At 41.6% G+C, this 22,856-nt stretch overlaps 1 protein-coding gene across 1 annotated transcript in view; it reads right to left on the bottom strand.

Moving 5' to 3' along the window:
* ADARB2 (adenosine deaminase RNA specific B2 (inactive)) overlaps positions 1–19,990 on the bottom strand; it is a 364,115-nt gene extending 344,125 nt beyond the window's left edge. Inside the window, exon 1 of the mRNA XM_029236216.1 lies at positions 19,678–19,990. Within this exon, the coding sequence (XP_029092049.1) occupies positions 19,678–19,777 (100 nt within the window). The 5' untranslated portion in view covers positions 19,778–19,990. The remainder of the gene's footprint in view (positions 1–19,677) is intronic.
* Positions 19,991–22,856: the final 2,866 nt, after the last annotated feature.

The following is a 22,856-nucleotide window of genomic DNA, read 5'->3' as shown; positions in this document are numbered from 1 at the left end:
CTGCTGCTGAGAACCACCATTACTATGTGCACTGGGCAAAAACTGTTTTCCTGCTAACACTTAAGCCCCCTACTTGTGACAATGCATTTTCCGTTTGTACTTTTTTTTCATTTATACTCCCTGTAAGAGTCTATCACATCATTTCCAGTGTCAACTGGTTGACATCAGATTTTGAAAGTGGCCTTTGGAGGAAAATGTGGAGCTGAAGGAGGCAGGTGGGAGTCTCGTCTGCGGGCCATGCGGACCCTGGGGACCTGGAGGAGGACACACACGCAGAGGTTGCAGGTCACTCAGGTGGTGATGCAGGTCAACACTGGCTGATCCATTTCACAGAAGCTTTGAGCTGAACAGCACAGAATCCCAGCAAAATATCCAGGGTCCTGACCAGAACTCACCTACCTACAGACCTGTCCTGGCTGTGTGCAGAATTAGGGAAGAAAATCACATCAGGCCACGTTGCTCTTGGGATGTCTACAATTTGACGAGTGAGTAGCACGGCATGAAGCTTGTGAAGGTACAGGGCACTTAGAAGTGCCTAAACACAGGCATGCAAGTCCCGCATGTGTGTAAATATTCACAGCGAGACCACGTTACAAGGTTTTCTTCAGTTTCTGGTAGGTTTTAAGGATCATTTTTAAGGCCAAAAATGCTCTTTTGTTTGGCCAAAAAGAAATGAGAATTAAGTGTTTCAGGTGAGGCTTTATGTAAAGAGACTGTAGGTCAACCTAAGCATCTTATGTGCAGAAGTCTGTTCCACAAGGAGGTGGACTAGAATTCAATGTACGCACATTAACTGAACACCCCCCATCGGTGAAGTTCTGGGCTCCAGATCTCGTGGAGAACAAGGAGAGAAAAGAGTCATGCTCTTCGTCATTTTCAAGCTGGCCATCATCATATTATATTTACTTGCTTCCATAAGAAAATAGCTTAGCTGGGGGATGCAGCGTGGGAACACACTATAAAAGGTAACTACTTTACAAGTTGCATCAGGGTCCAATGCTTGGTCAACCAGTGGTTTACAAAATGTGTTTCCTAGACGTCTAAGGGTTTACAAACCTGAGCGCTTTCTTTTGCATAAGGAGATTTACATGATTTCAATGTAAAAATATTCCACTGCTTTAAAAAACTACATGACATGGCTAAGCAGTATGTGTGTAGGAAATTTAAGAGAAGGAAAGTTCTCCTTGGGCTATCGCGGTAGTTTTAAAAAAAATGAAAATTTAAGCAGTTTCTATATACAGTTGGAGGCCAGAATTTGAAAGCATCAGAGGTCAGGGTCCAGGTCACTTTTGCTCTGGGAGGAGGGGTTCACACAATTCAGGCTGAGTTTATGATTGGCACCATGAAGCACCTCCATAAGCAAGGTGTGAGCCCCTCAATCCAGAAATGGGCGTGAGGAGCAAACAGAATTGAGGCACAAGTTTTTAAAGGCAAATTGCTAATCTTTGTTTCATTTTAAAAACCAAAAGTAAGATAATTCACCTAATGAGCATTTGTAGTCTGCTGGGCCTTTGCTTCTCATTGCTGGCTTACTGGGTGGGCATCCAGTTCAGAATGTAAAATGGGATCCTCAAAATTCAGCTTTACATGCAAAAGCTAGGTCTGGGTCCTAACCCACTTTTTACGTTTTTTATTTAAATAACTTGAGCTGGATTTTATTCAGTTGGGTACTTACTCTCTTGCTTTTCTGGTCCTGACACAACCCTATCAGCATGAACCCTATGAAGTGATGCTGGGTACATGTTTAGAGCTGGCTCTGCCTGGACAGTCCGTCGGAATCAGCTACTTAAAAACCAGATGCTTCATTGAAATTTGCACGTTATATCTTCTCCCATTTTTTCCCAAGTCAAATAACCTAATTTTTTTCTTCATGTGGTTTGTCATCCTGAGCTGATTGCTTCTGTTAGAAAAGAAGTCTCTAACTCTTTCCCTTTTTGCCTTGGCTACCAGGAAGCTTAGCACTTTATCTCATGTTCAGTTACAGTAGTCATACTGTCTCCCCAGACTGTTCTTTTCAATCTGAAAGTATATTTTTATCTGCAAAGGTCCACTGTACCTCTGTGTTTTATGGTGACTATGTAATATTCTTTTTGAAAGTAAGTAGGGTTTAAGAATAAAATTAAAGCCACTAAATACACTTTAGTGTCTTTTACTGTATGAATAATAGATTTTGATTACTTGGTTGAGAAACATTAAAGGTTATTTCATAGTAAATATAATAATAGAATTCTTTTAAAATTGTGGGTGAAAATTGACTCCGAAGTTCTAGGAAATGTAGGAACGTGCAAGTATCACAATCTTAAAATTCAATCATCTCCTAAAGAATGCTGACCAGGAGTAAAACAACTGAGCTGGAGGCGACCCGGCCAATGACTTAACAGCCACTTCTCACCAGTGTGGGTTCCATTTTTGCTTTTCTATATTATTCTAAAAAGGTCCTGAAAAGAAAATAATGTGCTAGTACTTATTTATAAGCTGTTGAAACTAAACCCATTAGTTTTAAGAAAAAACAGCCTTTATTAGAAGTGAACGGACGGGGCCAGGGGCTGAGAAAGCCAGGCAGTGCTCAGGAAGGCTCAGAACTGGGAGGCTGGACATTGGGTCGAGGACCCCCTCACCACTGCCCTCCCTCCTCTTCCAGCTGCTGGACCAAGCTCTGGGCACCTTCCTGGACAGTCACATGGCCGTCAAGGAGGTCAGCTGCCCATTCTGCTTTGCAGAAGCCATCGCAGGTCCATGGTTCTGGGAGCTGTGTCACACCCCAGCGCACAGGCTAGTCCTGTTGCCAGGGTCCCAGAAATAGGCAGGCTTCCCTGCCAGGAAGGCGACTTAGATCCCGCTGGAGTACAGACAAGAACACTAAATCTGGTCAGCATACGTCCAATATGGCTGGTGACAGTAATAAAGGCGTGAAATGTATGGCTCTTAGGAAGAAAATAGAAATTTTACATAAATTCAAAAGCGTTACACAGATTACTTAGCGGCAGAGTCCGTTGTGAAGGAGCCTGTGAAACATTCAGTAATGTTCAGTCATCTGGGCATTCCCTAAGCTTTATCCCACTGTGTGCTGGTGTTAGCTGAGATATTAATGTTTTGTCCCCCAAAGTTTTCAAGGTTGAAATAAGTTTAGAAAACACTGTATGCTTCTCCTTGCCTGGGATGTTCTCAAAATGCACTGGACTCTGAGAAGTCTCACAGCAAACCAACCTGCTACATTTATATAAATCAAAATATCCCAAACTTAAAAAAAAACAACAACACATCTCACACGCTGTAAGGAACTTCACTTGGAGATTTTACTTTGCGCCATGGGAGAAAGGACCTGCTTCGGCAGACTTAAGATTCACAAATCTCTGAGTATATATTTCTTATGGATGTCAAGGATCTAAATGTAGAGAATATTAAAATAAAATGATAATCACTTTTTAAAGTCTAGAAAATTACCTCAAAGTTCACGTGTGCCTTGGATAACTATAAGCTATACCCAAGTCTTTTAAACTCACACTGGGACATATGGAATTGAGAGCGCACCTAAAATTCCCTAACGTGTGTGTTTTGTCAAACATGTTTCTTCGATTCTGCTCATATCCTTTACTTATGGCCTCACTACACAGGTGTTACACAGCAACATTTCCTGTGTCTCCACCTGGGTTTGGTGTGCTTTTCTGCATTCGTTTGGTTTTTGGATTTATATTTGGAAAATCTCCTAGCTCTTTTCATTTGCATGTAAGATTTGTCTCATTTCTCAGTGATTTTGGGGCAGAAACCACGCCAGCATGTACACGTGGGGGCCTGATGTCCAGCCACTGGAGCCCCTTGAGTCAGGCTGCCGAGGGGTGTGACAAGGGGCAGCTCTTGGACCAGAGGCAGCTGAGCATCCAGCAGTGGACCCACCTGACCGTGGGCGTCATGGGTGTGGTCCCCCCGCCTTGTGCTCCTCTCCTCCACCGGGGACTTTGGCTCACTGCACTGGCTCTCTGCTTGCACCCCGGCTCTGAAGTCCTGCTTAGAAATGGTTCCAGTCTCTCCTGACATGGATGCAAACTCAGGGTGGTATGCGAGAAACACTGTAGTTTAGTGAGAATTAGACAGATATAAAGCAGGAACATCACACCCACAAATGTATGGTGATATATAGCTCAGGAAAATGTAACAAAGGAGGGAAGGATGTCTTGAGGGGGTCTTTGAGGAACAGTGGGATAATAATAACAGTATTGTTTCATAAGTTATGGGGCATGTGATTGCGTGGTTAGCCGTCTTAAGTCGGGATGCTTTCACGAGTGAAACAGGGAACCATGTCTAATCAGTCCTACACTCAGGTGTACACAGGCACCACCTGGGCACACCTGGGCACACGAGTGCCCTCCTTAACAACCAGTTGGCGAAGGCTTGACAGTCCACTGAAAACACATTTTAAGAGCAGCTAAGACAGCAATGAAAAGAAGAGGAGTGATGAACAGTGTATAGATTGCTCTTTTTTGGCTCATGTGTGCCTGGTCTCTTGGCAACAGTTGCTCACCGTGGATGCTTCCATTTGCAAGGTTATCAGAAAGTTTAAGGCATCCATTATTTTCCTTAAACGAGTCTACATTCAACATTATCCATTTGATTTTCCCATTGATTTAATGAAAGTGATTCCAAAAGCGTAGTACCTTTGTGAAACTTGATAAGGAAAACAATGAACATAACTGGAAGAAAAATCAGCACTCATGTGAATGAAATGCAGGAAGTCGTTAATGAACAAACCTAAATTTCAAGCTCAAGTTTTCTACCTTCTTCAGCTCAGAGGGGCCTCAGCTTCAAGACTGACCACTACAGGGTAACTGATTATCATTCAACTTGCGTAAAAAGGCAAAGTCACTTAAAAAAATAAGGCAACCAAGAGAAGAAAAGGAACCAAAATACTGCAAGAGGCGAAAGTTTACTGTGTGTTTGAAGACCAACAAATGTTAATGTTGATGTAAAAGAATTAGGAAAGAACAAGTATTGAAAATAAACTTTGAAAATATAAGCTCATTATCAGAGTACTTTCTAAATTTGCCCATGCATTTTTTTATCTGTAAAGATTCTACTTATACTAAGTGACCTAGCTTTTCTTTTTCCATATTTGTGACATGGTGTGCAAAGGCACACAATTGCACCCACCCTGTCTCTCACACACACACACATGCACACACGTGGAGACACTCAGATTAGGGACAACTTCTATTGTAAGTCAATTGGGAGTTGGAAGATATTTTTGCAAATAGGGAATTTTATGCATGGTTGGTACATCCATCAGCAGGGAAGTTCAGTCTGTTTAAGCCGCATACACTCCCTGCCACACGTAACCTGAGTCCCAGGTATGATGCTGTTGAAATGCTGCATCCGTGTCAGACCTGTTCTGGGCTGGGGGCTCAGAGGCCCTTCCATTGGACATAGCCTGTACTTTTATCCACCCTCAGCTCCTCCCTTGACCCCTCCAGGTCGGGGTCTGGAGCCTCCGTCAGTTCCACAAAATGATCGGGGAGGGGTCTAAAGAAATCTGCTCAGGCCACTCTCCTCTCAAGGTCAGTGGCACGAGGCAGCCTCTCATTCTCACTGCTGAAGGTAAGGGATCCAGATTCATTCTCCAGTTATAAACACAATGTCACCAACAACTGGTGGTTTGTTTACAAAGAAATTTTACAAGCCCAGAAATCTACCTGTGTGTGTTTATGTAAAATGATTTTATAAATAAGACGTTGAACAGATGGGAAGAGCAATTTTAGTCCATTTGTGCCAGTGGAGTTGCATATATTCCCTTAATGCTAATATTCCTTTGTTACATTGTGGGAACAGTCTGCTTGCTTATGAGGGTCACCGTTATTTAACTGTTTTGTTTCAAAGTTGATACTTCCAGGATCAGTAATCATATGCTGAGTTCAGATGTCCCATTTGACTATTCTCTACCCAAATTTGTTTTGTAATCCACTTTTCATCCATTTACTCAGTGAATTTGAAACAGAATCTATATGTTTACTTGTGGCTTCAAGCTGATTTTGACTTTGTACAGACAGCGCAGACTCTGAGCTAGTTTAATCTAGGAAATGAGAACATTAAACGTATCCTTTATACATGAAAGTTTATGAAAAATACCCTGTGCACAAGCACAGACACACACAAGGTAGCTCAGGATGTTCTCCTTTTAAATCCAGGAGCACAGTAAACAAAAAGTGTATTTAAGCATGATGAGAACATTTTAGAGCGTTCAGATTTAGTTCCAGGGTTACATTGAGTGAAGAATGGGCTTCATTTTCACCGCAAAATATTAACTACTTTGAGTATCACTATAAACGGTGTGCTCATCTAGACATACCTTTTTTGTGTGTGTTGTGTATGCAGAAGTTGTGTATGCAGGTGTGTATGCAGGTGTGTATGCAGATGTTGTGTATGCAGATGTGTATACAGGCGTGTATGCAGGTGCTGTGTATGCAGGTGCTGTGTATGCAGGTGTTGTGTAGGCAGTGGTTGTGTATGCAGGTGTTGTGTATGTACGGCACTAGGGCTTTCTATTTTTGTATTTGATTTTTAAAACTCGAATTTAAAATTTCCTCACCTCTAATATTAATTCATTGTAGTTGTTGAATATTTTGGCCTTGTACAACAATTAATATTTATTGTGGAGCAAATTTGTATTATTTAGATATCTGAAACATGAAGATAAAAATGAAAAATGTCTGAGTTGGTTGAACCATCTCTAAGGGTTTCTTTAACCTTCAAATCAGATAATTGTGTTGCTGAGGCTATTTAAGCAAATGAAAGCACAGTTGTATATAAATATTTCTCTCTATGTATGTATTTACATATATGCAAATACATGCCCACAAACACATGTTCTTACACACACACACTCACACACATTACGATATCATGAGCTGGCTTCATGCTCTTCAGCATCTTTGTGAAAACGGGAAGCACAGACCCCACAAGTGCCTCACGTCATGCTCCACGTCACGTTCCGTGCCATGGCACTCACGGGCACTGGTGACGTTCTCTAAGATGTTTGCTCAGGGGTCCCCAAGTGGCAATGAGCCCCTCTTTCCCAGAGACCACGTCACCTCACCCTCAAAGTCCCCTCCTTCCAGGGACCTGCATGCTCAACTCCACAGCAGGACGGCAGGTCCTCACCAAGAGCATCTGATTGAAAACCACAGGATCCAATTCAGCTTCTCTCACGACCCAGCTCTCGGCAGTAGCCACTTGTCTCGGAGTCTCACTCCCCTCATCCAGAAATATCCAGAAATAAAGAGGATCTTTAGTTAACTTCTCAGTAAGAAAGGCACAGGACGATTCTAGTCAAGCAGGAGAAAGAGCCTTCCGTGGGGTGTGTGTGTGTGCACGCATCTGTGGGATCCTCCCACCACTTACACTGTGGAAGAGAACCCTCCTCGGAACATCACGGTTCACACTACCTTTAAGTAGAAATGGGAATCTTCACGGGGCAGGAAAGGAGGACACAATAGGCCGAATAAAATAAAATCCACATAGGTTTACATCATCAGATCAGATGGCAACACTCATGACAAAATAATCAAGAAAAAATATTCTGGACATTATTTAATCAAGTCTAACGTTAGTCCAATTCTACAAGCATTTCTCATCCACCAGAGATTTTATGGTTTATATACTAGAGATATCATGGTGATGAAAATGGAACATGAATTTTCTGGCCCTTATTGAGGTGGAGGTAATGTTTCTGGAAAGAGGGCACTGATAACCCAACAGTGTGCTTTAGTTTCAGGAAATGTCTCTAAATGTAAAAAGAACGGTGCTTTCTGCTGTTACGGGCTGAGTTCTGTCCCCCCCACATTCACACATTGAAGCCCCAATCCCCAGGACTCAGAATGTGACTGTGTTTGGAGATGGGTCTTTAACGAGGTGATTACGGTAAAATGAGGTCATTGGAGTGGGTCCTAATCCCATATGACTGATGTCCTGATAAGAAGAGGAGATGAGGACACAGACACACACAGAGGGAGACCATGTGCGGACACAGCGCGAGGCAGGCCTCAGGACAATCCAGCCCTGCTGACACCCTGACCTCCATCTCCAGACTCTAGGACTGCGAGAGAATAAATTTCTTTTGTGCTGTTGGTTACAGCAGCCCTAGCTGACTAATATACTCTCTATGTAGACTTTTTTGTATGGTTAACTTAGACTGATAAGTACAAAAAAACTCCTCTATTTTACATTTTATCTTAAAGGTTCATTTACAGGTCACCTAAATATGAAGATGTTTTGCTAATCACTGAATGACTGTATATATATGCACACATATATGTACGTGAATGTATGTGAAATATATATTTATATATCTCACAATCTTATGGTTCAGATATTGTTCCTACTTTATAGATAAGTAGGTGCAGCAGAGAGAAATTTCTGGAGTAGAACAGTGTTAAGTGCTCAATAAATATTAGTGACTAATTTTTAGTTCTTATTGTCTATGGGCCAAATGGGCAGTCGGTTGAATGGCCTCAGCAGAGCTAATTTACACGTGACTAATCAAGACAATCTTGTTGAAAGCTCAAGAGCAGAGTATCAACTAAATGAATCTTTCAGGACTTGTCCTCCCTTGTGTTTTGTTAACCTTTTGGGTGAGGTTAACTTTCTGTAAAATAGACACATCCAGGCTCATGAATGTTTAGTTCATACGCTTTTCCTGGGATGTGGGTAAACTCAACATCCCCCCCTCCTGGACCAGGGAGTCCAGTGATGTCACACCAGGAGTATCTCACACCAAGTTCCTATTTATTTTATTACAAATATATACAAATGGGATGTAGCATTCAATCCATTGTATGGTTTCAATTTTATCAACTTGCATTTTTTATTGTTTCCCTGATGTTCAAGTTTGGAGACTTTCCTAAGTATCATTATAGATAAATATCAAGTCCTAACTAGTGCAGCCAGCATCACTGTAGCCAAAGTGAGCAGACCACGTAAGTCATGCACTAAAGAATTTTATCTCCTCGTGCTATACACACGTCACCTGCTTAATTAATGTATGTGAAATAGAGAGAGAGAGAGAGAGAGAGATCATTCCAAGGTCATCTAATAGGTAAGAGATATGAAAGACCAAGAAACATGCTATCTACACAAAAACAAGGGACAGGATCAATGGCTCATCTTTTCCACAACATATCTTGTGTCCACAGTATTGAGTGGACATGGTGGTGGGAATGCCTCCTATGACTGCTGGGATGAGCCCTGTACCTACTTTGCATCACCTCCAGGCAGAGAGATGCCAACCATCCCACAAGTTAGATGCTTGGTTTACTCACTTTCTCAGGCTTGGTGCTAGACTTCTGAACTACACAGATGCACACAATGTTTACCCTCAGCCATGAGGACAGAATGGAATTTTGTGAAATGAGAAGCAGGATGGTGGCTGAGTTTGGGGTGGTGCCTGGTCCTGCCTCGAAGGAAGAGTCCGGGCGCTGGTTGCAGGTAGGATCGATTCAAGGACACGTGTGCACCCACGAGGCAGGAGGGGGTGTGCCTCTGTGCCCAAGCTGCAGGCACAGGACGGAGAGGCGGAGAAGAACTCCTCAGGGTCAAGGGTAGGGGGGCACCAGTCTCACTGAGAAGCACCTTGGGAATTTGTCTGGGTCTGAGGGTTGCACCTCACCCCATCCACACGAACACCACGAGTGTGACGATCATTGGTGGGGCTGGTTTGGCAAATGTGCCTCCCCAGCTTCCGGCGGGGGGACTGTGCACTATCTCTTCAGCATGGACTATGGAGAAGCCAGGGCCATGTTCAGATGTGCCGTCTGGCTCTTTCAGAACATTTTCCAGAGCTTCTGTGACTGCTTAATCCCTGCCATTTAGCACGATGGCTGACACATAAAGATGTCCCATAAATGTTTGTTGAATGAATACATTCAAATTTCCATAGCAATGGCTTAAAAATAAGTCAGTCAGTGCCCTTTATAAATTGATTCTGCAACAACCATTTATTGATGGTGTACAATGAGAGAGCCTGTGTGCTAATTTCTGGGACCACACAAGTACATCTGGCCCCTTGAGAAATCACCATGCACAAAGACAAACGCCCGCCAATCAAACCTTCAGTCAATTCCACAAAACAAGAATGGGAGAAGCCACATCCTTCCCTAGCGGTCATCACCCCCGAGGTAACATGAATATCATCCCACTCACACCCCTCATGTGGTTTGTTCCCTGCTGTAAACTGTAGCAGCTCATGTGATCTGTACCCAATCTCCTTAGAAAAGCCTCCCTTTTACTACATTCTGATTATTTCTTTAAACAACTGATTTCAAAAATGAAACCAACTTTCTCAGTGAATTTTAATTGAGCAGCTATTATGTTTTGACACTGCGGAGGGGATAAAAAGGCTTAAACCTACAGGAGTTTATATTTTAATGATTTAGTTTTTATACAGGAGGTTTCACCTGCAATGATAAAAGAAATACAATAGAAATTCAATTTTGTAAAATATATGCTAATATTGGGTATTAAAAAAAATTCCCATAGGGCCTAATACTATGTTGGGGTCCTGGTGGTCTGTTTTTGTTCCCTGATTTTACATTTGTGTGTCTATATCCCCAAATTCAATACAAGCTCAGAGAGAAGGAGGACACTGTTGACTTTTTTTCTTTCATCTTTTTAGTTCCTAGTTCTTTGCCCAGTCCAGAGTAGGCACCCAAGGAGACACAATTGCAAATGAATAAAAGGTACTCACACAGGTCCAATACAGCCCTTGTTTGAATACATATGCAATGTTTAAGGCAAACTGCAAACAGAGCAGAACTGGATCTCACGTCCCCTACTTTTCAATCAAGAGCCCTCTCTGTTTTGGAAGATACAGAAAATATGCAGGAAGATGAACTCTGATCAGAGCACAGGAAGGAAGAGATCTGTAAGTTATTCTCTCTCTCCTGTCCCCTCTCCTTCTGTTCAAATCCCTTCATACCACCATGGTTTCTGTTTCTCTCATTTTATGATGTAAGGGGATAGATTAAGTCTTATTAGAGGAAAAGACAAAAAAGATTTATTTCACATCTTTATGAAATTTTAAAATTTAAAATATGATGTTTTTCTCAACACTAAAAAGCATGATCATCAACCAAGTTCATTTTTTCACTGTTTCTTAAGGAGTTCATGCTCTCAGGATTTTTTCTATACTTAATTTTTTAAATGTTTATCTAAAAATGAGTATATATTAGACTTCCGCTATTCCAGACAGCTGATGGAGAATCTTTTAATATCTCAATATTCATTATTTCAATAAATGCTTATATGTATTTTAAATCTTGAGTCTGTCATCTGTATATATTATATGTATATATTAACAGTCTACAGAAAGTGCAATTTTTAATAACTTGAACTCTATTCATTATCTACATACAAAAGCCCCAAATAAATTTAACTTCACTAAAAAATACTTGTTTCTCAAGTGACGACAATAAAATGATATGAACTCCACATTTTTTAGATCTAAAATGAATAAACTTATCATACTAAATGCTTAAGAAGAAAATATCTCCCTGGATTTCAACCAGCCCTGAATAGACCCCCCTGCAGCTCTGAGAAGGGCTGGTACAGTGACACACGTGCTGCCACCAAAGCCACCGTCAGGGGGATAGTATTTGCTCTCAGCTCAGTATCGTTGAAGGGCTGTCAAAGTTACTGTATTTCCTGTTCTACTGTCTTAAGAGTATTTTTAAAGCTATTATTTAACCTAGGGACAAAGCAATGATTTTTATTTCAAATTCACTTCTTCTTTAGAAAGAAAATTAGCAGCATGGACTCATTTGAATTAAAAAAATTTCTCCTTGAACCATATGTTTTGAATTAAAAAGTCACTTTCTGTTAGAATTCTGTTAGAATCCGGATGGTCCTTTACAAACTTTCATCCATAGTGTGAATATTTAGAGTTAAAACACAAATAAAATATCTTTATGTCTGTGGTTAAAGTAGGCCTTCCATGCTTTTATTCACCTAAGGAATAGTAAAAGGCAATATTGTTTTGCTCAACATCCAAACTTATAAAAAAATCTTTTAAAATTGTACATGGCTGGCAGTCTCTGAGCTTGTGCACCTTTACGTTTCTGTCCGAGCACAGTCTACTAGAAAGAGAGCATGTTTCCTTTAAGGACACATAGATTCCACAGCCATAAGCCAAATGCAGGAGGAGCATCTGTTCCAGACAGGGATGAGTGAGCGCAGCCAGACTTGGGGGTAGAGGAGGTCAAAATCTATTTTGCTGACGTTTCTGTCACGTTTATTAAATTGGACTTTTCCAAAAGCAATTAAACTTTTAGGAAATGTTGCATTAATTTTTAAGAGAGGACATCTGTGTACTTCCGATGGACTTTGATAAAATAGTTTTAAAATCAATTATTGGTGTCCTAGGTGTACACTGTGAGCTACTTTATCATGATTCCAAAGTCCTGCTTCTGAGAAACAGAACCACCCCACTTTTTGTTTGATTTTAACAGAGAAAGTATTTGACTTGGGCTCCAGTTTCAGAGAACTGGGTCCCCCTCTGTCCTATTTTCATGCCATATTTGAGAAATCACCTAAGACATTATACAATGATGAGGCAGATCTTCTGCCTATCGGTGGTAGGAAACAAGAATTAGAGATTTCACCTCAAATAAATGGAGTGGCAAAGATTAATTAAATCTGTAAAAGTCTCCAAAGCACATCCTAGTTGAAGTATTTAAAGGAACACTTTCTATTATGTGCGATCACCTGGCAGCCCTGAGCTAACATTTGGATGTAAGAGTCACCTCTGTATAGTAGAGAGTCCAGAAAGGAAGGATGGCTAATATATTCTGAGCAATATTAGCTGTATTTATCATTCAAATGGTGAAACAGCAGCAGAAAGAAGCTTCGATCTCTTTTGTGAGAAAGTTCTCTGTGGGCACCATTATAAAAGCGCTTAGTGGAATGGGTGTAACCAGATTTTAGCTAAAGTGAACAGGTAATTACACTGGAAATGATAACTGTCCTATTCCACCTTTTGTTTACACACCAGCTTCTCTCTCCAGTCCTGGGAGGTTTTGATAGTAGCCGGTGTGGACATGAGCTGGAACTTTTTAGCTGCAGGGCACAGCCCCTGTGACTATTCACGTTGGGGCTGTGTTAGTAGGTATACAAGCAGGACTCCTCTGTCTGCCTTCTCTGCATCAAAGCATCCACATGAAGCCACCTCCAGTCCTGTGATTTTATGTGAACTTAAAAAAAGCTTTTAAAATTTCATCTCTTAGGGATTAAAAAAAAAAAGGTCTTAAAATCTAAAAGTCACCTGATATGTCCCTTCCATCTTAAATGCTACTCTTTATCATTATAAGTGTCCCATTTATTGGACACTATTTCTTAATCAAGCATAAAATGCCCTCTTTAGTATGAACATAAAATTTATATTACCTGCTTGCTACTTTTTGAGATTTAAAAAATTTTTAACATTAACTTGATAATTTTCATAATTTAAAACAGATGACAGTGAATTCGTGTGTGTGTGTGTGTGTGTGTGTTTTATGACACAAAGGGACACTTACTAGCTACTTTCTTACCAGAAACCAGATGCTAGTTGTATTCATTCCCCATCCATGAAATAATAAAATGAAATTATTCTGCTACTCTTCATAGTTAACACTTGTAACTATAATAAAAGATGACTAAATGTCCACAGTGTATGGAGAGAACTCAGGCACTCAGATTAACTCTTTATTTTCAAATATTTATCATTCTTAAGAAAAAAATCAGCTGTCTTTGCAAGTGGCCAAGTTTATTTTGGGGAAAATTACTGATAGCTTAAAAAGCAAACATTTCCACTTCTAGGTTGCCATTTCTTGGATATGGTTCCCGGGAAAATGGATTCACTCACAAATCTGTGGATGGAGGTTTAGGGCTCTCAGAGCTACATTTGCTGTGATGTTGCTTAAACATCAGGAAATCAGAGGCAATAGCCCCCGTCCCCATTCCTTTTAAATAAAATAAACAGGGAAATAAAATTTTAATCACCCAAGAGGGATGTTTGGAACCAAGGCAGTCACATATGCAAGTACAAGAGTCTAGGTTTTAAATTTCTCAGTGTGCCCTCCCCTTCTGTTTCTGGGAGTCCCACAGGAGGGTATCAGATTCACATGTGGATCAAGAATTAAGCAGGCGTTTTCCCCTCTTTCTGAAAGTAATGTCCCTTTCTTTGATAGTGATACATTCTTAAGGGAATTATAATATATTAATAGCGAGGAATAAACAATTCTCTTTGCATAATCCAGTATTTCACAGCATGTATTTCTGTATTTCAGTGCAGGAGAACCATTTAACTGAAAAGACGGGTTAATTTGGCTTCACTATTTACAGAGACTCGACAACATGAAACAGGTCTTTGCTGCGCTCAGGCAGTACATGGCTGTGTGGCTTTTTCTTGTGATGTATAAGCTCATGGATACGCTAACACTCAACAGTTTGACTATTTTGTGAAGCACATCGTGCTTTTCATATTTCACTTGACATTCACCTTGTTTTCTTTATTCAGTTTAGTAATGGCTAAAATAAGTGCTTTTAAAATCTTGCTTATCATGTGAAAATTTATCCTTTTAGAAATCTTGTTTGCTAGTAATTAAGAGCTCCATTACCAGTGCAGCATTCAGAGATAATATTTTTAAATGATGAAGAACAGAGTAGTATAATTATTTTTGGGTTTATGAGTTGTTCAAAACTGTCCATATTACAAAAACAGTGCTTTCATTTTCTAGCATTTTAGAAAAAGCAGGCAGACATAAAAAATGCTCAAATGTTTCCACTGTCTTCACTCTGTATATATGTATATAGGTATACACACACAACTACAAACATCTATGGTTTTTAAATTGAACATTGAATGCTTTCAGAGCATAAGTTGTCTCTCCATGCCTCAAGAAAAGAAAAATGCAATTTCCTTATTCTGCATTTCCTTACATAATGCTCTTCTGGGACAGCACTTCTGCAATAACCGAATCACCACTATTTAGCTATGGATACATGAATCTCATATTTTTATTCTAAATTCAAGTTCACTCATCATATCTAATGCCCTTGAAGCAACCTCAAATTACTGCTATTACACGGGTCACTAGAAACCAGAAGTACTAATACAAATTTTAAAAAGAGAAAGGAAGAAGCCCTCACATAATTAGAGGATGGCGAACAGTTTCATCAATTTAATTTTATCACCTAATCCAGCCCTTCCTCTGGAACTGTGGGCGAGCGAGGCAAGTGGTGAGCACGGACGCTCGGCTGTGATGCAGGAGTAAGTCCCCAGCAGCCAGGATGAGACCCGCCAGCTACTCTGCCGCTGCGGGGGCTGAGAGCCACAAGCCTCCCACCTTCATCCTTGGCCCATCTTTGTATTTCATTAGCTTTGCACGGAATTCCATTTCACAACAAGCCTGTGTCTGCAGTCCATCTGCTCTACTTATCCTGTTCCTTTTGCCAACTTTTTATCTGCATTTCCCCACGTTCAGCAACCGGCCACTCCTACCTCCTCATGATTCATCAGCTTACTTCTGCAGAGATTTACCCGTGTGTTAGCTTCCAAAATTCACCCTCAATTTTCTAAAACTCTGTGTAACTGATCCCCCTGGAACAGTACGTGAAATTCAAGCATTAACTTAGTTTGCCGTCAAATGCCTCAAAAAGACAGGTGGTGTGTTGATGCTGAATTCAAGGGGACCGAGTTACCAAATGATTGTTTCTACAGCATTTAAAATAGTTCTCCAAAGTTCCCTCCCTTTCTCTGTTTTAATGATTGACGCACTTCACTTAAAACCTTGTCTTCCTGTTTACCTCCTGGAACCAACTGAATTAGTATCAGTACCCAATCCATTTCCTAATATGTTTGTGTTGAAAGAGCAATCTTTTTTTATTTCCAGAAATTTCAGTCATTTTATACATTGTATATACTCATGGGTCAAATGTTAAAAACATTTTATTCACAAAATTCATTTCATGCCAACACACAGCTTCTTTTTGGAAAACTACTCTCACCAAAGAAAGATCAAGAGAAACAAAAGAGAATACATATACTATTTTAATAATTAAAAATACACCTATGAAATTCCTCAGGCATATTACCCTGGAGGTATCCAACGGTCCAGAGATTAACTGATAAAAATTTAAGTGACTTATCTTTATATACTACACTATTTTGATGATGCTGCCTCTTGTGCTACCTGCTTGAGTTGATACTAATTTAAGAACCCTTCAACCTTTGCCTTTATTATTTAGGGTTAAAATATATACCTTTTACAATATTCACACATTCAATTCTTTTGTAATACAGGCAGACATTTCTCTAATACAACCACATAACAGACGTGGTTGTGTGCAATCACCCCACATAATTTTACCCAGAACTGTAAAGCAGAGCACAGTCTCCTAGAATTCTCCGAGAGAAATGAGCTAAGTGGGTATTTTGTGTGGGCAGGCATCAGTCAACTCTCCTAAACTACAAGAGCTGCTAGGGTTTTCTGAGAGCCTTTGCATGAAATAGAAGCAGAATAAACTGACGGGTCTCACATGTTACAGGGGAGGTGAACACTCCTTAACCACATGTGTAAAAAAAAAAAAACTCTGTCCTTTTCACAGATTTTTTTTTAACTGCCTGTTTTTTCCCATAAAAACGTTAAAATTTGACATTTCTTGTTTGTACAGAAAACGTAAAACATTCATAAATAATTTCTAAGGTAAAGTCCCAACTAAAAAATAACACATGGAGAGAAATGGACAGCACTGGTTCCTAATAAAATAACAGGAGGATTGGTGGGTGGGGAGGTTTGCTCAGTATCCTTTTGAAAGTTTATCTGAGAGACAAATGCAGGTCTCGGCTAGGTAATACCCAAAGTCATATTCTGTGACTAAGTTTTATTTTGATTTTTAGGTTTTTTTTGACTTTTAATGATATAAACTACTTTCTGTGTGGTATGGTGACTAGAAAATACCTCCTACAGGAAAAAAATTTACTTCCGAGACTCTGGATCATAGTTAATAATAATGGGAGTATGGTATCAATTCCACACTTATACTGTAGCGACAGAGTTTTTATTTCGGAGCCCATAGATTTTGACAATAAAAAGCATAATAAAGAAATCATAACAAAGCCACTTTTAGAGAATACATATAGCCAGCCAATAGCACTTCGGCTGGCAGCTCCAGGAAACTAAAAGTTATGATGCAGCTTCAAAATGACTCTTGTTCATTAGAACAGGTGGAAATATACTTGTCATTGGCCAAAAAAATGAACATTTATTTTAATTTATTTATTCACATACAAAAGGAACTCCTTCTTTGTGCTCACAATCAGTGGCTTTAGTTAGTACTAAGTAGAGCCTTACCAAAATTCCTTAACAGCCACCCATACACGTGTGGATTTTAAATTGTGACAAATATAGAGCTTTATTATTAGATAAGCTTAAAAGCTGAGGCTATGCTATTCAATTACTGTTATTAAGATTCATGGATATTAGAACATAATTTAAATTCACTATTGTCCTGATAGAAGAGGGAAAAAAAGCATCCGTAATAACTGGGAATTATATACAAACTGATCTATTCCCAGGAAAACGCAAATAAAGATTTAAAGTGCTCTGTCATTGCTGTTTTCTTTTCGTTTGACCACACACACTTACACTGTTAACTTTCCCCTAAAAAGTGAATACTTAGCAGTTTGATTTGACTCACAGACCATGATAAGCTGTCGGCAGATGCCATAGGAAATTTCACCCCACGGATAAATTTACGCATAACAGGAATTAGCACACACATCCTGATTACCCTTTCCCACTTCAGTTTTTGGCTATAAAAATTAAGAGACTTGGTATATTGAAAACAAAGCATATAAATATTTCATATAAAATTTATTTTGAATTGTCATAGTTAAGTTTATAGCCAATGAAGTCCTCCTTCAGATTTTCTTGTCTTCCCTTCCGAAATCGAATGCCTTATGAGCCGGCATGACTGACTTTTAAAGGTACAAAAAATGAATTTGGAGAAAGGCACAAATGTTCATCAGCTTATATTTTCTTTCTATAGGTTTTGTTTTATTGCAAAATATTATTCCATGCTTTTCAGTTTTAAATATACTAAATAAAAAGACTGGAAAATAAGAACTCTTGAAGTACACAAGAGAACATTTCCTTTTTATCTCTTTTAAAACTTATATTCATTATTAAATTCTGTGATTTTTTTCAATACCACTGTCACTTTCTGTTAGCATTATTTTTGGAAGATGTTAACAGATCTGTTTCAGAGTGAAATTTTCAGGTAACAAAGTGAATAGTTGGCATTCATTTTAGCAGCTCAAGAGTTAAACTAGAATGACAAAATCACCCCCTTTGACATGGAAGGCTCTGAAACCTTCCTGGGAAGTTGTCGCCTTGCTCCCTGCCACCCTGACATACAATCATAATTAACGACTGTGTGCTATTGGCATTTATGTTTTCAAACCGCCCGGCTAATTTCTATTATTGGAAGAAGTCGGGAAGGACTCAGGGACTGTTTGAGAGCAGTTAGGAAAAGATGGGGCAGAAGTCCTCTTGGGAGAGGACTTACAACTTCAACCACATCTAACTCTGCACGCTCCAGCAGAGAAACCGGAAAATCTGATACATTTTAGCTGTGTCTTTTCAACTGTTCTTTATGGCTCTCTGGTCACTTAAAAAAAAAAAAAACACGCCTCATTTCAAATAGTAAGAACTGAACTTTCTCCTGCAGACTCATGATAAGGAGCTGCTGATAACAAGTTCCTCTCTGGGGAAGAGCTGGCAGCCCTGGAAGGCTCCTTCCACCCTCCCGTGGAAGGGACACCGGCTAGGATGACATTTCAAGACCGGCCTCCTCCGTGGAGCTGGGCCGGCTGTGCACCAGCCCCTGTGGGAGCCCTGGGTTACTGATGGGACTAACTTCAGGTGGCTCCTCTCCAAACAGATCAGGAACCAGGCACAGACACGATGGTGTGTCAGGAGCAACCTGTCATCGGCTGCTTTTTCTCCTTTTCTGGTTTGCAGTTTTTCTCACCTCTAACAAGCTGTAATGCCTGTTTCTCTTTTCATGTATTAATTTCTGCTTATTCCCCCCAGATAAGCCCTGTTTCTCTCTGCAGGTCCCCGTGCTTACAAAACAACGGGTACCACTCTAAATAGAAACTGTCAGCCAACGAAGGGACGCTATTTCCCGGGTTTTGCCCACTCCTTCCTCCAAGAGAGTTTGCATGGAAAAGCTGGCACGAGGTCCCGTCCCTCGTTCTTGGGGATGCTGGCTTAAGAGAGGGTTTCCTTTGGCCCCTGAGCTAACGTTGCCTCTGCGAGGGTCAGAGGCAGTGCAGGTGGCCAGCGGCCAGGGAGTGCGGGTCCAGGGAGGGCCCGTACTCCAGTCAAAGGAACAGCCCCGTCCTCAGCCCCTCTCCTCTGCCTTTTGCTGAGCCCTCTGCTCCGTTGGTTCGCCACCCTCTCTGGGCTTGCGGAAGCCCCGGCATTTACAAAGGGATCTTAACTCCAGAGCCGAGCGCTCTGCTTTGTACCGACCGACATCCCACCAGCATCCTGAAGTGAAGCTGCTGGAAACAGGCAAAGCCCACAGACAAGAGGAGGCGGCGCAGCGCGGAGAGTTCGCGGGAGACGGCGCAGAAAACCAGCTCCTTACCTTTGCGCTTGGACCTCCTCCTCCTCCTCCGCTTGGACTTGCATTTCAGTTGACTGCTCAGCCCTCCGGACCCTCTGCTGGTCCCCAAGACCGATGCCATGGCTGGGACCCGGTAAGTGGAACAGGGCAGGAATCCTTTCTCAAACAATTTCACCTTTCCTGTTCTTGTCGCCCGCCGCCGCCGCCGCCGGTAAATGCGTCTGCAAATCAGGGAGCAGGTTCACTTTTTAGGACTGAGCACTCAAGCGCTCCCGCCCGCCCTCCTCTCTAATTGTTCTCTGTCACTTGTTTCCAGCTGGGCTGAGAGCCGCGATCTAAGCTCCAGTACCAAAGCGCTCTAGGGCCGGAGGGACCGCGAAGGAAAGGTGCGCCCAGCCCAGGCCCCCCCTCCTCCTCTTCCCCCTCCTCCTGCCCCGGCAGCCTCTCTTGATCTGGGCTCCAAACGCAGGGCTCTACTTTGGCACCTCTGCTAGTTGTTTGGCACCAGCCACTTTGAAGCCAATCACGCAGGGAGCTTGTCTATTTGCTGCTGCAAAGTCTAATTAGACCCAATCACAACTGTCTGCTGGCTCTGACATCAGCACCACCAGCCCTGTGCATGCCCTGTCAGCTTGCAAACTCAGCTCCCATTTGGACGGATGGAGCTGCCCAGGACCCGTGGAGAGGGAAGGAGATTGCACAGGAGGGAGGGAACAGGCAGGCTGAGCCAGCTTCTCAGGGAGAAGCCCGAGGGGCAGCTTGCAGAGGAATCTACCCCAGATCCAGGCTTCCTGCTCAGACCAAAGGGACAGGGCATTACCCCTCTGTGCGCTCAGAAAGATGCAGAGACTGTATCTCCAACCAAACAGTTTTTAACTAGTGAATCCATTATAATGCTTGTGTGTCAAGGGGAAAGTCTCTCTCTAAGAAATACCAAGCTCTCACTTCCTCAGAAAGGGGCTAAGGTTTGCAGTTCCCCGGGAGACAGCCTCTTAGGGGTATTCATTTTTCAGAAACTGCATGTTTGTCTGTTTGCTTGTTTTGCTTCTTCCTTCATATCCCTTGGCTGTTACCTCTGCACAAGAGAAATACTGCATAAAGACGTAGGTGTTCGGATCTGAGTCTGATTTTTAAAGCGAGGGATTTCAGTAGGTTGCTCTATTTAGGGAACAATGAAATGAAAGGCAGAGAGGGCTTTCATCTAATAGTTTTATTGCCAAATGTAACATTTGGAAGAAAGTAATATTTACAAGGAGATGGATTGCAAATTGAACTAGTTTTGAACAGTTTTTTCAGGGTTATCCTATTTTTTCAAGACTATGCTTATGCAACCTTAAACATCTAAAGTAAAATATAAAAAGGAAAGTAATCCAGCCATCGTCATTGCATTCTTCATTTAAATCACATAAGCTATTAATTATAATAGTAACGGTTTGGGAAAAAATCCACTCTAAAAGTCATTAGCATTAACACGATGATGTGAAAATGGCACACAGATACTTCTATTTCCTACTTTACATACACCATTTTCAAGCTCCTTATGGACCTAGAAATTTCCAGATAATTTTCTATGAGGTAACAATACTCTCTCTAAGGAACGCTGGAAGCAATCAGGATGTTGGGATATGTTGCTATGTGGTGAGCTGCTGGATCCTGGCTCAGTTCTCACTGAAGAGAGGGAGAGAGGAGGGCATCTGATTTCAAATCCTAACCCCACTGCTCTGACTTTGGGCAAGTGATGTAAACTATGCCTCAGTTTCCTCATCTGTGAAATGGGGGTAATCACAAAGCTGCCTCTCAGGTTCATTCATCCTTGAGAATCAGTATAAACAGTGACTGGTGCATACTAATCACTTTAAGATTATTTAGTAAATCAATCCAATAAATAATTTTGAAAGAATGAGCACATTATTACAGGTCGGGCTCAGAAAGCAGGGGCTTGTGTATTTTCCATTTAGAAGTTTAACTGTCTGGCTTATTTCAGGCTGATAAATGCAGTCACACCAGGGTCCCTCTATGTGCCAGGTTCAGCCATTTCCTTCCACCGACAGCACAGCCCAATGCTGCTGCTAATTTCTAGAGAATGCTGGAAAAGCGCACTGCCCGCCTACTTATTCTCTGTGGCATAAAAGGTATTGGAGAGCATCAACTGTTATCTGGAAACACAGTTGTAGGACTCCCCCTGTGGAACCTCTGAGCTTCCACAATACACCCGTACTAACCCAGAGTTTCCCTATACAGGCTTTTGCCAAAGACCAGTCCCTGAGTTCAGAAGCCAAGGGAAAATGCTTTGGGGAGAAATACGAACAGCTGCACCTTCCAGCCTGTCTGCATTGATCAGGGCCCCCTCGCATCCCATCATCAAAGACGCTGCCTACGAGGCTCTGGTGTACTGAATCCCCTTTGTTGGAGAGTGGGTGTGGTTATCGGAGAATCCAGCTTCCAACCTTGGGGAGGGGGCTGGTCAAGGCAGCAAAATCTAAAACTGGACTTCAACACTTAGTTTAAATCCTGATTTGAAACTTGGTCAAGATCAAAATCTTGGCTAATCTTTACCCTTCTTAAAGTTCCCTCCAACTTGGTTATTTTGGGGGTATAATTTATGCAAATGTTATTTTTGCATAGGTAGGTGCTATTTTCTGTTTTTTATTTATTTTGCATAAGATCATGCATAATAGGTAAGGCAGGGTACACTAAGGCCCAGCAGCAGCAATAAAGTTGTATCTCCTTGGAGGAAAGGCTTTGAACAAGAGGCTCAGGATCACACACTTTTTGACACAGGACGGCAGGAAGTGATCAGTGCTCACAGTCTTCCTATGAGCCTTTTTCGCCTTTTATCTGTTTCTAGATCACTTCAGCACAGCTTGGCAGCTTAAAACGCTGCACAGAAGTTGGAAGAGGATCAGGCACCCAAGTCACCCTACTGGCCATCAGGAGATGTTGCTGGTGTGTGTCTTCAGCCCGTCTGAGCCAGAACAAAGAGCTGGGAGTGGGGGGCCCCAGCAGGCTCGGGGCTGCCCAGACAGTCACATGTGACCCACATGTATCTGTGCGGGGGAGCTGGACAAGGACAGAAGGGAGGGCTGGCAGAGCCTGGAGGGAAGCGGTATCCTCATGCCGACACTGCCTTTGTGCTGAGGAAGGTGTAGCTTCAGTCAAGGCTGGATGGGGTCCCCGTGGGCTGTTCCCAGCACCCCAGG

Source organism: Monodon monoceros, unplaced genomic scaffold (assembly GCF_005190385.1).
Source record: "Monodon monoceros isolate NGI ecotype Baffin Bay Population unplaced genomic scaffold, NGI_Narwhal_1 Super_Scaffold_21, whole genome shotgun sequence".
NCBI lineage: Eukaryota > Metazoa > Chordata > Mammalia > Artiodactyla > Monodontidae > Monodon > Monodon monoceros.
The sequence above is the reverse complement of the archived record's forward strand: the minus strand, read 5'-3'. Positions and strand labels throughout refer to the sequence as shown.